We start from the raw sequence: 15,721 nt of genomic DNA, 5'->3' as shown, positions 1-15,721 counted from the left end.
AAATCTTAGATTTTGCTGAATTCTTCAAGAAAATCTTTATCAGAATCAACATTTACCTTGTCAAAGAAAGAGTTCAAGTGGACTGACATCCCATGGTTCCGGTACACAAACAACTAAAGAATAATGCAGTTCAAAACTTCCCACAAGGAAAACGACCCATTTCGAACCCACGAATTAACTAAAAAGGGGTCGGAGTCTCCAAATGATCACGCGATCAGCTAAACCTAAGTACGATGACATCACCTCTCTTCTTACCTTTATCTCAGAGGATTTCCTTTGATTTTACAGAAATCTTCTGTATGGCAAGTTGCTTTGCGAGTATATCCCAGACAAAGCTTAGCTTCCGAAAGTGTTCGTCTTTTGATTGAATTTGTTTGCCTTTTGTACACAGAAAGTGATTTGCATGATTTGCAAGTAAAATATGAAACTAGTAACTAGGAATTAGTCTTATAAAGCATTTGTTCAGGTTCATAAAAAGATCATGAAAAAAAAACAAGTTTCTCAAATTCTGATTTGTGAGAGCGATTTTTATTATTTTTCTCTCCTGTAAAATAAGCAAAAATTGAAGTTAAACGAGTGCAAATGAGGAAAATTGATATTTTTACAAAAAGCCACAGAAATGCACACAGTCCAAATATACCCCTGAAACGAAGGAAGATAAAAAAAAGTATAGACTATTTCTATTTAAAAATTATTTAATGTTGTTGTAATTACCTAATTTTGGGATTATATATGCAAACATAAATAGTACTAAAAAAAGACTTTTCAACATACAATATAATACAGAATGTTTCCTCAAATAACTAAAAAAAAATTTTGGTCATTTAATCTGATCATAATAGATTTACTTTCTTATTATTTGTGCAAACTTAACAAGTAATAAATGAATCTTTTAGGCCAATCTATTGAAGTCCTTTCAAGATAATATTTAATTTATTCCTCCTTCGTTTTATTAGATAAACCAAATTATGTTTTCAAAGGTTTAACATGAAAAATCGTTATTTTATTAGTCTGCCGCATATTTCAGTTCAGTAGCACCGACTTAATAATATTCCACGGTCTATGAAAAAATTATTTAAAGTTGTACAAGGTAGGTTAGGTTCCCTCTAAAAGGAGCGGTTTTGGAACAATCCTGCAGGTTGGAGCAGCATCAGAAGAACAAGGTAGTCATGCTGTTGAATTCATTGGCCTCACATCTATCCATTCGGACAGTTAGAACAATGATATTACTTACACATTTTCTTGGGGAAGGATCTAAACTTTCTCCAAAAATAAGAAAATTTCCTTTTTTTAAACTATTTTCAACGTATTTTCAATTAAGAAAAACGTGTACACCAAATTTTTATAAATTTTAATTTGGCAGATAAACAGGGCTTTCAATTACGGAATGATATTTAAAAATGTCGTCTTTCGCTGATATATCTAAATTTTAGGAGAGCAGTAAAATGACACACTGTTGATTTCACGGGGAACAAAAATTTTAAAATACATAAGTTATTTATCTACAAAAACAAACCTTTATTTTTCAATCTGTCGCATTATACTGATAATTCATATGGAATAAACACTCACCAGTTCACTCTGAATTTTCATTATGCGCTCCCTAGCCTTATCCACATCCTCTTTTCGTCCAGTAATGATAACCATATCACTATCAGAGCCCTCAGGAGGGAGGTCAATCCTGGTCTTAGTCTCTTCGCGAATTTTCTTGATGTTGGCACCTCCCTTTCCAATGACATTCTTGTGAAACTCTTTGAATATGGGAACTTTTACTGAATAGGATGTTTCCAGTAGTTCTTTGTGCATTTTTTTCAAATAATTGAAACAACTTTCAACATCAGCTTTGGGACCACGAATCTTGACAACATCACGCTTCTCAGAGGGGTCCGGGAATGAAATCTGAACCTAGAAATATAGGCATATTACTATTTAAGCAAGGCCAAAGGCGCAATGAAACAAGAGACTCGACGAGCCTTGGAAAATTTTACTCTTTTCCTTCAAAATGAATATTTGGCTTTTCTGTTCGTTAAATGTATACATGGGGGTAGTGAATCACTCATTGAGAGGATATCCTATACTGGAGCGAATTAATACTCCAAAATTTAAGAACAATTTTAGACAAAAGCGACTTGGTGCATATGCTTCTGAGATTTGGCTAAGTGCGTGAAAAGATGAAGGGAGCGATAGAGATAGAGAATAGTTAACAACAGCAGATTAATTGATCGATGAATTAACACGCAATAATGAATGATATAAAACTTGACAACTTATGAAGTAATTTTGTATTCCTTATTAATGAAAGACTACAACATAAAATTGTAAAAAACAAAAGTAGATGTAAGACGATTTACTATAAAAGAAACAAAGACAAATGGATTTAGCTAGCCATGTCTTATCTTGAGATTAACATATTTTAGCACGGAACTCTTTGTGTCACAGAAAAAAAGCAGAGATCTACGTTTAATAGAGTGGACAGGGCACCAAAAATCTGCATTAATACGGCATATGTGACAGCTTAGCCACCATGACCAAAACAACTATATTTCGCACAGTTTTGAGCCAGTTACAACTTGTTCGCAAACAACCCTGCCGCAATGATCAATTAGATTAGGGAAGTGACAGAACTTCCATTTTCAAATGTCCTGATACAAAACTAGCTACTTAATATGATTTTTCATTTAACAGAGATGTTTACACTGTTTTCATTCTGGATGGCTGAGAACTCTCAGATATTTTCTCGTGTTCAAACGTCTAAAACGTGAATTAGAAGGCCAAACGGCCTAAAATGAGAAATAAACAAACCTGGTTAAATTTTTCACGAATCTCTCGAATTTTTTCTCCTTTAGCTCCAATGATGGTTTTGTGAAACCTATTCTCGATGATAATATCTCTTTCTCTTTCGTTTTCCATCTTCTGAGACATAGCTACGAGTTCCTGGAATGAGTTTATTATAATTTTAATTCGGTATTATCTTGTCGCACACCAAATTTACAATTATTTGTTTACAGTTACAGTTTGGCTTCATAAAAAAAAAAGAAAAAAAGCTAATCTACTTTTGTGCCAAAATGCACGGTTACACTCTTCTACTGAAACAAAAACATAGGCCCAACCAACCTATTCAAATCCAATAAATATTAAATCTGCAATAGTATAAGTATATAACATATTATAACAGTATAAGTATATTGTAGACAAAAAAGTATACAACAATATTTAACAGAGTTCATTCGCCAAATTAAGCAGAACAAGAGAATGTCATGCATCAAAATACAGGCACGATATTAGCTAAATGCGTAAACCGACAAATAAAACAAAAAAACGAAATTCATAATAATTACGCAAGAAACACGATACAATTGCTGCATTAAAATAGAAGACCATGGGTTTTATATTATCTTAATCTATTACACGCTTCAGTACATCCGCTGATGGCAGCATTAGGGTCAATGACTCAACTTCTCCTAGTGCTTACAATTTGACTGATCTGCAGGATCTTAATAGTTGTTAATCTATTTCCAATTATTAAAGCATAATTAGTCCTTAGTCGATGACCCCCCCCCCCCCCGACAAGAAAGCTTGCATGCACTTTTGATTTTGCGCATCTTTCGATAAAAAAGTCCCTTAATGTTGCATTGGGGAATTAAACTAATAAAGACCCACATATCGCCTTCTCGAATAGCCTCCATTTTTATCAACTTTTAGAAGTTTTTTTAATGTCATCAGAGAACTTCAGATCAGCTCTAAGGAAATCTAAAATAAAATAAATGGCAATGAAATTTAAATAGTTTCTTGTTTGGAAGTATATCCTATGCAGTCTCACGATAAAATGTGAAGCACCTTATTACAGCTTTCAAAGCCTTTTAGAGCACCTTTTTTAAGCCTTCAACGCGTCACGACATCAAGCCTGTGACATTTCCCAAGATTTTAGCTTGCTTCTTGGTAACATTACTCTGTTCTGGCTGCTTTAGGAAAAATGATTTAAGATTTAGACAATGAAGGGCTTGAAGCTGATTTACAGTGGGGACCCTGTAAATCCAAGCAAAAAAAAATTTTCAGCTGTTGGGAATTCTGAGTGGGCTTGTTTCTTTTTGACACATATTTTTAGGTTTTATTTGTTTACTTCTTTTTTGTGTTCTTACAACGTACACATTTCTATACTACATTTTCTTTATGAATATTATCTTAAGTTAGATTAACAACAACATTATAGATACCCTGAGCTTATTTTCGCTCTATAGGCCAACAAAAGATACACCTTTTTTTTTTCACTGTTTATGAGTGTGGGGATTGTTGAAAGTGCATCTTTAGGGGAAAAGTGTAAAATTACTTCTAAGAAGTGGTTTAGTCTTTACAGTCTAATTATTTTACATGGTTTTACAGGTCATCTTTTGGTATTAATTCTTCAGAGTTCAAAATCTTTATTTCTCAGGAATTCAGGATGGATTTTAAAACACATATCGACTTACCTCTTTTGCCTTTTGAACTCCTTCAGGAGGTCCTTCAATCCGAATTATATTTGTGGTTTCATTCTCAGGGAAGTTTATCGTGACTCCAGTCTCCTCTTTAATCCTGTTAATGTTTACTCCTCCTTTCCCAATAATGTGTTTGTGATATTTCCCATCAATAGGTATATCAGAATAAGTCATTGATGAGAGAAGTCTATTCACCTCCTCGTGGAGAGCATCGGCAACTTTTTCAACGTCCTCTGTAGGCCCTTCTATCTGAATCTTATCGGTTTTGTCCGTGAGCTCAACGTGAACCTTCAAAATGAAGAATAAATATATTTAACATAAAAACTAAATTTATTTTTATTAGTCATCTAGAATAGCCTATTTGCATTGCACTTATGCCCTCTGAACAAAAACCACACGTTGAGCATACTCACATAACATTTAGCGTGACTAAAAGAGTAACACCACGGAGACCTAGAGTAGGAGTCTCTCTGCTTTTACGAGCTCCTCGGTGTACTCCCGGTGTCCGAAACCAAGTAGTTTCAGATGAAATCATCTTGGAGTTGATAGATTCAAATGATCAGCCAAGCGAGAATGACTTCTATCGGCAGAGACCTGTCAACCAAGGCCGTATTCAGGAGGAAGATTAGGTGGTTTGAACCCCCCTCCCCCTCCGAAAAAAAGATTGTCCAACTACTAAAAACGTAAAAAGAATGAATAAAAATCAGCCTTTTGATGCGCTTTTAAAGTTCTCTTAAGAACCCCCCACCCCTCGAAAAAAATTCTGGATACATTCTTGGTGTGATTGGTAATTCAGATAAAAATAGGCGGTTCCCTTGAATTTATGTTGATTCAAATGAATTTTCAGTGAGAATTTACAGAAAAAGTAGACAAACTACACATAAAACGTTCAAAAAGATGAGTATTGAAATGGGGTCGTTCGTCAAAAGAAATATATTTTTGAATACACAAAATCCGCTGACGAGCAATTGAAACAACTAAATTACAACTTAATAATATCAAGAAAAATTTTAACATCAACTCACCTTAGGGAAATCCTGAGTAATGGCACGGATACCGGCTCCCTTCTTTCCGATAATATGCCGATGAATCCAAGAGGGTGCATCTACATCAACAGAGGTAACACTATTAGCTTTTTCATAGACTTTACTTAAAGCAATTGGCAGTTTATCATGTGGACCTCTTAGAGTGATAGTTTCTGTGACAGTATCTGATGGGGGCATCTCGATAGATACTCCAGTCTCCTGTAAAATCTCTGCAATACCGCTTCCTCTTGCTCCAATTACATATTTGTGCTGCGACTTTTTTACCTCCACAGAGACTGTAGCACATTTTCGCTTCTAAAAGAAAAATCAAGCATGAATCATTCAACAACTTGTTGGTTTCTGAAAACAAAGATGAATACAGGCGCAAAAAAAACATTATTTTAGAGAGGGGAGGGGTTAGTGAAGGTCAGAAAAATTATCGCAGGGATAAACTTCTAGGAGGCATTGCTTTCTTTAACGATTGAATATCTACACCAAAAATAGGGTTTATTAACTTTTATAATTACTGTAAGGGAATGAGGAAGTGTCTGGTACTTAAAACTAGATTCTTACACCACAGCGTCCAAACTATTTTATGAGTTTTTAGGTTTACCCTTAATGTTTCTCCTCGGAAGAGGTGAGGAGTTGTCATAAATACCACTCAACCGGTTACGGATCGACCTTCTAGACTGGCTGCCAAAAAGGCAAGACTAGCTTTGATAGCTTTTTTTTATTATTCTTGAATAAATTGCCCTTTTTCACTTTGGTTGATGTACCAGTCCTGGTTGAACTTCCCTCAAATGATACTAGGACTGTTTTGAAAAGATTTTAATTTTAAAGATCGTATTTTGATGTGAGTTCTTTAATGTTTTCTTTTTTTACTTGTTTTGCTGAGAACGGCCATTGGATATAGGGTCGAAATATTCATTTAAAGTTCGCATTTCCTTGTCTTGTAAAAGAATTTCCCTATTGTTCTAATTGCTGTTTATGAGGAGTTGTCTGTCGAAAACATCTTAGAATGTTTCATTCGTGATTTTTTTTTTTTCAGAGATTTTTCCTTTCAGTAATTGAAATAATAAACACAAGCAATAAAAGACATCAGCAAACTTTGGTCCAAAACTTCTAAAATTCATAAATACGAATAAAAAGGAGCTAGCTATTGGCTAGTTTGAACCATCTTCCTTCCATACGAAATATAAATTTACATTTCGATTTTCATTCCTTTCATTTTTTTCGTTATATGAGTGAATGCAACCGAATACAGAACATATACTGCTTTTGTAGAGTGCAAAAAGAGACTCATAAACACAAACAAGAAACTAGTACATAGAAAAGGCAAAAAAATGTCAAAAAATAATGGACACAAATAAGCAAAGATTATACATGACAAGATGAACTCAGTCAATGAATAATAAATCCCTTTAGTTCCAAATACTTAATGATATTCAATGTCATTTAAATAGAAAACATAATAAAAAAAAGTCTTCTGGTGAAACTATTATCAAAATTGAACTTTCGGCCGCAACTAATATTTACGAGAAAAGACCATGCTTTATAAATCGAGAGAAAAGCCCTTCCATTTAAACCTCCTTTCCACGTTCGCAAGAAAAAAAAACTTTTTCTGTAGAAATAAACAAAGTAGAAACAGAAAAAAGAAACGGAATGAAAAATTAAATAGTTAAAAAACGCTTAGGTAGTTAAAAATAGCTTAAGACTACAAAAAAAAAATTAACATCCATCATATTGCTTTTTAATTTAAACAGAACGTTTCTATTAGTATATTTTTAGCATTCTTTTTAGCAAAAATATATTTTTGACCTCCATGCAATGCAAATAAACCAATTCCAACAGTTGAGAAAATTATAATGATCGCAGATATAACAGATAAATGGCTGATTTAGATTATGATGTATCAATTATCTGGAGTATATATATATATATATATATATATATATATATATATATATATATATATATATATATATATATATATATATATATATATATATATATATATATATAGATATATAGATATATAGATATATAGATATATAGATATATAGATATATAGATATATATATAGATATATATATAGATATATATATAGATATATATATAGATATATATATAGATATATATATAGATATATATATAGATATATAGATATATAGATATATAGATATATAGATATATATATATATATATATATATATATATATATATATATATATATATATATATATAGATATATATATATAGATATATATATATAGATATATATAGATAGATATATATAGATAGATATATATAGATAGATATATATAGATAGATATATATAGATAGATATATATAGATAGATATATATAGATAGATATATATATATATATAGATATATATATAGATATATATATATATAGATAGATATATATATATATACATATATATATATATATATATATATATATATATATATATATATATACATATACTAGCTGTTGGGGTGGCGCTTCGCGCCACCCCAACACCTAGTTGGTGGGGGCGCTTCGCGCCCCCCCCAAGCCCCCCCGCGCGCGTAAGTCGTTACGCGCCATAATAGTTACGCGCCATTGTAGTTGTGTCCCTATGTCCCACCTGTGAATATAGATAGATATATATATATGGTTTTAACTACGTAAAACTTGCGAATATACAACATTCTTTGCTGTCCCATTGTCTTTGCATATAAATAGATTGTCAGGTTTACCGACTCTTGAACATGCAACATATAATGGTCCATGGGAAAACAATCTGTATTCAGATCTATACCTCATGATTCTAATGATTGCCCTTGAGCTTTGTTGATGGTGATTGCTAATCGACCATTCCCTGTCCCGGTGTCCCGGTCGTCATTTACATCCCCCTGTTTCCCCCGGTGTCCCCGTTGTAGTTGTGTCCCTGTGTCCCGGTCGTCATTTATATTCCCTGTGTCCCGGTCGTCATTTGTATCCCGGTGTCCCGGTCTGTATATACATTCGTTTTTTAGTTTTGTTTTTCTCCTTTATTTTTTTCCTTTTTTTTTCTTTTTTAGCTTATTTAGATTTTTAGATATTTTAGTTTTTTTATTAGTTTTTAGTTTTTTTTTCTTTTTAGTTTTTTTGTCCCGGTCGTCATTTATATCCCCCTGTTTCCCCCGGTGTCCCCGTTGTAGTTGTGTCCATGTGTCCCGGTCGTCATTTATATTCCCAGGTAGTTTTTTTTTTTTACTTATGTCCTGGTCGTCATTTATACTCCCTGTGTCCCGGTGCTTTGTTGATTGCTAATCGAACATTCCTTTTGTCCTGGTCGCTTTCTCTTTGAGTGTCGTCATTTATTAGTTTTTTCCTTTTTTCTTTTTAGTTTTTTATTGGTTTTTACCTTTATTTTAGCTTATTTTTCAGTTTTTTCCTTTTTTTTAGTTTTTTTTTATTTTTTATTTTTTTTAGTTTTTTACCTTTTTTTAGTTTTTTTAGTTTTTTTTAGTTTTTTAGCTTTTTTACTTTTTTTATTAGTTTTTAGTTTTTTTTTGTAGTTTTTGCCTTTTTTTAGTTTTTTCAGTTTTTTTTTTAGTTTTTTATTGGTTTTTACCTTTATAGTTTTTTTAGTTTTTTAGCTTTTTTATTTTTTTTATTAGTTTTTAGTTTTTTTGTAGTTTTTGCCTTTTTTTAGTTTTTTCAGTTTTGACGTCAAGTCATTTATATCCCCCTGTTTCCCCCGTTGTCCCCGTTGTAGTTGTGTCCCTGTGTCCCGGTCGTCATTTATATTCCCAGATAGTTTTTTTTTTTTACTTATGTCCTGGTCGTCATTTATACTCCCTGTGTCCCGGTGCTTTGTTGATTGCTAATCGAACATTCCTTTTGTCCTGGTCGCTTTCTCTTTGAGTGTCGTCATTTATTAGTTTTTTCCTTTTTTCTTTTTTATTTTTTATTGGTTTTTACCTTTATTTTAGCTTATTTTTCAGTTTTTTCCTTTTTTTTATTTTTTTTTATTTTTTTTAGTTTTTTACCTTTTTTTAGTTTTTTTAGTTTTTTTAGTTTTTTAGGTTTTTTACTTTTTTTATTAGTTTTTAGTTTTTTTTTTGTAGTTTTTGCCTTTTTTTAGTTTTTTCAGTTTTTTTTTAGTTTTTTATTGGTTTTTACCTTTATAGTTTTTTTAGTTTTTTAGCTTTTTTATTTTTTTTATTAGTTTTTAGTTTTTTTTGTAGTTTTTGCCTTTTTTTAGTTTTTTCAGTTTTGACGTCACCTGATCCAGTTTTTTCAGGTGACGTCACCTGACCCATCCATCCATCCATCCACAGACAACTTATTTTTATATATATAGATATACATATATATATATATATATATATATATATATATATATATATATATATATATATATATATATACATATATATATATATATATATACATATATATATATATATATATATATATATATATATATATACATTTATCTGTATATATATATATATATATATATATATATATATATATATATATATATATATATATATATACATTTATCTGTATATATGTATATATATATATATATATATATATATATATATATATATATATATATATACATATATATATTAGGATTGTATAAAAATGATGTTAGTTCATTTGTTAATAAATATTTCTATCTATTATCCATCCATGTGTTATTCCTAGGGCCATTAACTTTGAGAATTTTCTAATGAATATACAGATTCCAAAGAAAATCAAGCGTTTTGAAGCAAAAATCTCAATAGTTGGAGTAAATCCAAGTATTTCCCTTTTGGGTAACTTAATTTACCAAACAAGACTCAAAACAAAAATGTAATTGTTAACTGAAGGAACAAACTAACCAATTCCTCAAACTGCTTCGTAATAACATCTTTGGCTCGAAGGACACCTTCCTTCTCGCCGGCAATGGTCAGTTCGTCTTTCATTACACTCAAAGGTGGAATATTAATCCGAGCTCCAGTAGTTTCCATTAATGCTTTCACTTTTTCATTGTTTGCTCCAGCAATGAATGGATGATACACTTTAGGGATTTCTAATCGCTCATAAGCCTAGAAATAAATTATACGATAACAAAATTAGTATTAAACAATAATTATGGAGATGCAACAAAAAGCAAGAAAAACAAAAACTCAGGACGTTTAAAATGAAAACTAAATTCCATTTGTAGGCACGCATGATTTAAATATGCAAGAATAAGAACAGACTTACTTTAAGCTTTTTTATTTCATTCAAACAATCCTCCAAAAGATTTTAACAATCTTCTAAAATCAAGTTTAAGTAGGCGAGTGCCTTTGGTTGAGTGCCTGCCCTCTACTTCCCCTATTTCAAGATTTTTGTTTACATGTCCTATATTTTCCAAACATTTCGATTATTCTGACACATATTTTAGGACCCCCCCCCACCGAGAAATTGCTGTGGGGGGAGAAAAAATTGCCCCCCCCCCCTGCAAAATGTGTGTTCGATACCTAAAAACATAAAAAAAGCATTTAAAAAAAAATTATGCGTTTCAAAAAAAAATCTGGATACGACATTGGTTGTGCAACTTTTGTCTAGTTTGTAATTTTCCTTCAAGGAAGAGGACATTTGTTATAGTCTCAAAATAAATTATATAAGCCATAAAGTTTATATTTAAACATTAGTCTGGTGAGTTTATTTCAATTGTTTGACAACAGGAACAGTAAACAAAATAGCAACATTAAAGATCATTCCTGCCATTCACGTAAAAGTGGCAAAAATTACTTAACAAAATAACTGACTAAATGTAAAAAAAAAAACAGATATTGGCTAAAACAGAAAAGAAACTACGAATTATTAGTCGCTAGTTATTAAGCTCTCAAGAACAAATGCGGCTAAGCCCGACCAATGATCGAATGATAAAATCAAGACAAAATTATAAAAAGTGATTCCAAAGATTTCTCCGTTTATCCCGAACCTAGTATGGTCGTATTTAGTAGCAACAAAAATGTCAGCCAGTTACAACCGTAATACTGCCAATTTACCATTACAACTTCCTACTAAGGCGAACACAATGTAATGTAGAGTCATGTTAGATTCTTGGCTATATTTATCACGATCATCGTCTCTTGATAATCACTATAGCCCCCCCCCCCTATCAATCAAATAGAATTCCAATTTAGAACTTAAAGAGGCAATTACCTGTTTACTTTGTTCATCAGAAATTAGTCTGATTTCGTGTATAGCTTTCTCGATCCCTTCTTTCGTGCCAGTCATTGTGATTGAGTCCGATTGATCTGTCATCTTTGGGACTGTAATCTTAGTAGCAGTAAGTGTTTCTAGTTCTTGAAGCTTTTGACCTCCCTTGCCTAAAAACAAATTAGATTAGAGAACAGAAGAAGGAGAAGTTCAAACATCAATCTCACTACCCAACTAAATATGTGTCCATAAACTCTTATTTCCATACGAAAAACTGATTCTCAGTTTTTCGTATGAAAAACGCTGTGGTTGTAAGGACATACACCACAGCATACATACTATACAGTTTGCAAATTCCCATACCCAACATTAAAGATTTTTGGGACACATCAGTCACAAGCCTTTTGTCATGATTTTTCCTTCACGCGTGCGCAATGACAAATTTTTACTGCATTGCGATGGGAATATAGGAGACCTGCTGAAGCTATTGTTGTGACGCTTTGAGAAACTTCACAAACCGCGCGCTGGGATTTATGAACCAAATTTTCCATATTGTACAATATTTATGCAGTGACACATACGAGCAGAATGTATCCACAAATAAGCTTAGGTGATAACAAAGTTGTGGCAAAGCAGACGGAATACTAGGTGGTACCAAAAAACTTACTTTTTCATGAAAATAGACATATTTCAATCAAAATTAACGATCAGTTAGAATTTCAAGGGAGAAAAGAGACGAATCCCTAAAATTTCCTTGAATCTTAATTTCAGCATAAACGACCTGTGGAATAGCCTAGATATTATTTAAAACAAAGCAATAATTAAAAAAAGCCCAATATAAAATAAAAGTATTTCACCATGTATATTTAGTAGAAGACCATTTATACCAACTTCCCTGATAATGCAAAAACTAAGTCATGAATATAGGCCGTATCAAAATCAACAATTTAAAACTTTTACTCTTGAAAATCACACATTTTTAACTATACTGGCTGAAAATAGCATAGTTATATTAAGAAGTTTTACATTTGGTTCGACCCATCTTCAGAGTTTGTGACAAAAACTGCAACTGTTTGACTAATAGCTTCTTAACATCTCTCAGGGTTACACATCTCTTTGGGTCTGACAACTTAGACAGAATAATACTGTCTTACTAACAAAAAAGATACTAAACATCGACCTATGGAGAAAAAAACAAAGCAACTAAAATGAGATTAAAATAAAACTTTCTGGATAACAATCTATTATCTTTTTAGTCCTCTATTATCAAACCATCCATTGAATAAACTTGTCCTATTTTTTCTGAGGCGTCAAAGGCTCATTATCTCGTAAAACCAGGATTAAAAAGCATCCACTTTCGGCGATAGCCCCCCCAACCCAAAAAAACACTCTGCCAATAAAGGAACAGTTTAACTTGGGAAACTATACTAATATTGTATAAAAATATACATTGTCATCCCAATTTTTTTTCTTATTGTCCCTGTAACAAAAGTATTCTTATTACCCCTGCAACAAAAGTATGTTGTTACAACTTAGAATTGTAACAGAATCAAGTAACAGAATCATCCTAACACCGTTTGCCAACGTGCAGTATAAAATCTCACCATAACAGAAGTCTTGATTATTGTCTTTACAAAAAAAAAAAAAAAAAAAAAAAAAAAAAAAAAAAAAAAAAAAAAAAAAAAAAAAAAAAAAAAAGCTCTGCAGGATCTTCATTCTCTTATTCTTAAAAGGTGACAACTGTCAAAGAGTTATTTTTTCTTTTCTATCTAATGGACAGGAAACTCAAAGGTAATCAAAATTAGAGTCAAAAGATTTGATGATGACGGGATCATACGAGTTGACAGGGTCAAACTGGTTTAATATTAATTAGGTTTACACTCAAATTAGTTCACACCTCAAATTACTGCTTACTAAAATAGTTCCAGTACATATAATGACGTTTACTCTTAAGTGTAGGTTACAGATCTTTTTCTTGCTCTTAAAAACAATTCTGCCTATTTCTATAATTTTGAATTTTTGTTCGAATTGTCAAGAACAATCACAGATTAAGGATTCTTCTATACCAAACGAATAGCGAACTTTCCCTGACGTTTTAGTTCTTTTCATTCTCGCCCATTTTACAAGGGAAGATATAGTTCTTCACAACAGGGTCAAACCTCAGTTGTAAAGTGCATTTTAATTGAATTTAAACAACAGATTGCATTTTTAATTAACTTTAAGAAAAGATAGGGAGTAGTTCAATAGACCAATGCCGAGACTATAGGGAAAACATTTAACGCCATAGTAGGATACCGCCATCTACAGGGAAAGGTCATCTGAGGTATACTATTGACTTTTGAAAGGAGTTTTGGCCACAGTGCAGTCAAGACCTACAATTAAGCCTAACGCATTATTCTTAACATTCCGAAGCGAAAATTTTGCTGATGCTTAAAATTGATAGAAAAGTGGGGATATCAATCAAAATGATATTTTATTTATAGTTCTAACTTCTAAGTCGCATGGCTATCTCATAATTTTTGCTCGTATGGATTTGACCTCTTTAGGACCAGCATATTTTTGATGAACCCCTAAATGACAGCAATCGCCCCTTTTCTGCAGTGTAATCCCTTTTGTTATTAAGAAAAGTGTAAGAGGACTTTCTATTTCTATTCGTATGAATCGTATTTTGCTGTTCTACAACTACAGGTCCGCTACAGTCACCCTTGAAAAAAAAAAAAACGTATCAATAGCCATTCTTTGCGGGAAAAGTACGGAATTACAATACATTAGAACTCTTTCCTAGTGTTCTCAGAAATTCTGTATTAGCGTCAATTTCATAGCGACACACAAGCGTTTAACAATTATTGAGTTTTAGACATTTTAAATCATCATGAGAGGCAGATTCTCTTGATGTAGACATTATTATAAAAAAAATTTTGACTTTGGGTTGCTATTGGCAAGGGTGTTTCAAAAGATAAATATACAAGCGAAGCAAAAAAGACTAGCATAGGCTATTTCCATTCTTCCCCTAAATAGCGAGAACGTGTTTTTCTTTTTTCGCACATTAAGTTTTTCTGATTAATTACAATCTTGATTCTAGACGGTTGCATAAAAACCAATTACACATAATTAGGGCATATTCAATTAATTTGATGGTAATAAATTATACAGACCGATGGAAACTTGGGGTAAAGCAAGATAAAGCATAAACACTCACGATCACGACCTCGTTTGTTACTTGTAGACGAGGCTTGTATATCCATTATCAGAATAAGTTCCTAATTTCTATGCCATATAGTAATGTGTGATCCACAAGCTTCAATTTTATAATAGCAGTTTCTATCCAGCACTGCATCAAGGAAGCTGAATTCGCGAAGTTTTTGCAAAGGGAAGGGGATGTTGTTATTCAAAAATAACTTCAGCATAGCAACCAGATGTTCTTAGTTTAAAATACCTTGTGAGAACAAAAAAGAGCTTGAAATCAATCCCGTCAGAAGGATTGGTAGCATCTTAATAAGAATAAATGTACTCGAGAACCAGGACAATCAAATAAATCGACAGGGTAATTCAGAAGGTGTTATGTCCAATATTTTCAAATTTGGTTGTATATACCGCCAGTTAAATGAGCACGAAGGAAAGATTGGTCACCTTACTTCCCCAGTCCCTCATTTCGTCTCGGGGTACTAAAATTTTTAATCTTGTTCTTTATTTCGAGATGCGTTTCGTATCCCTTTCTCGCCTGCTAAGATACTTGGAAAATAAAGATCTTGATATCAAAATTCTTAGGTCATACCATACCATGGTTTACCTCCATTAAAAATCATGAACATTAGTAACAGTCATACCAGCCCTAAAGTCAATTTTTATATTCCCCGGCTCCTGTGAAATTGATGGTCCTCAACTCACCTTAGGTCTATTAATACCTAAAAATCGGATTTTTGATGATTTTCCTTTTGATTGTTTTACAATTATTAAGATTTTTTCGCTTCAAAAATTCTTTCTTTTGTTGTCACACTGAATCGTAAAGGGACACAAGTGGAACTTTTCTTGTTTACAAAAAAGC

At 32.1% G+C, this 15,721-nt stretch overlaps 1 protein-coding gene and 1 long non-coding RNA gene across 2 annotated transcripts in view; both read right to left on the bottom strand.

Moving 5' to 3' along the window:
* The window catches only part of LOC136027358 (vigilin-like), an 83,685-nt gene that overhangs the window by 23,147 nt on the left and 44,817 nt on the right, over positions 1–15,721 (bottom strand). Inside the window, exons 5-10 of the mRNA XM_065704523.1 lie at positions 11,680–11,846; positions 10,365–10,571; positions 5,498–5,812; positions 4,467–4,760; positions 2,803–2,934; positions 1,573–1,905 (exon numbers count right to left, since the gene is read on the bottom strand). Of these exons, the coding sequence (XP_065560595.1) occupies positions 1,573–1,905; positions 2,803–2,934; positions 4,467–4,760; positions 5,498–5,812; positions 10,365–10,571; positions 11,680–11,846 (1,448 nt within the window). The remainder of the gene's footprint in view (positions 1–1,572; positions 1,906–2,802; positions 2,935–4,466; positions 4,761–5,497; positions 5,813–10,364; positions 10,572–11,679; positions 11,847–15,721) is intronic.
* LOC136026776 (uncharacterized) lies at positions 8,883–9,833 on the bottom strand. The gene is made up of 2 exons (XR_010617421.1): positions 9,652–9,833; positions 8,883–9,100 (listed from the first exon to the last, which is right to left on the bottom strand). It is a non-coding gene; the product is annotated as an uncharacterized LOC136026776 (long non-coding RNA).

The sequence above is a fragment of the Artemia franciscana genome, chromosome 5 (assembly GCF_032884065.1).
Source record: "Artemia franciscana chromosome 5, ASM3288406v1, whole genome shotgun sequence".
In the NCBI taxonomy this organism is placed as follows: Eukaryota; Metazoa; Arthropoda; class Branchiopoda; order Anostraca; family Artemiidae; genus Artemia; species Artemia franciscana.
The sequence above is the reverse complement of the archived record's forward strand: the minus strand, read 5'-3'. Positions and strand labels throughout refer to the sequence as shown.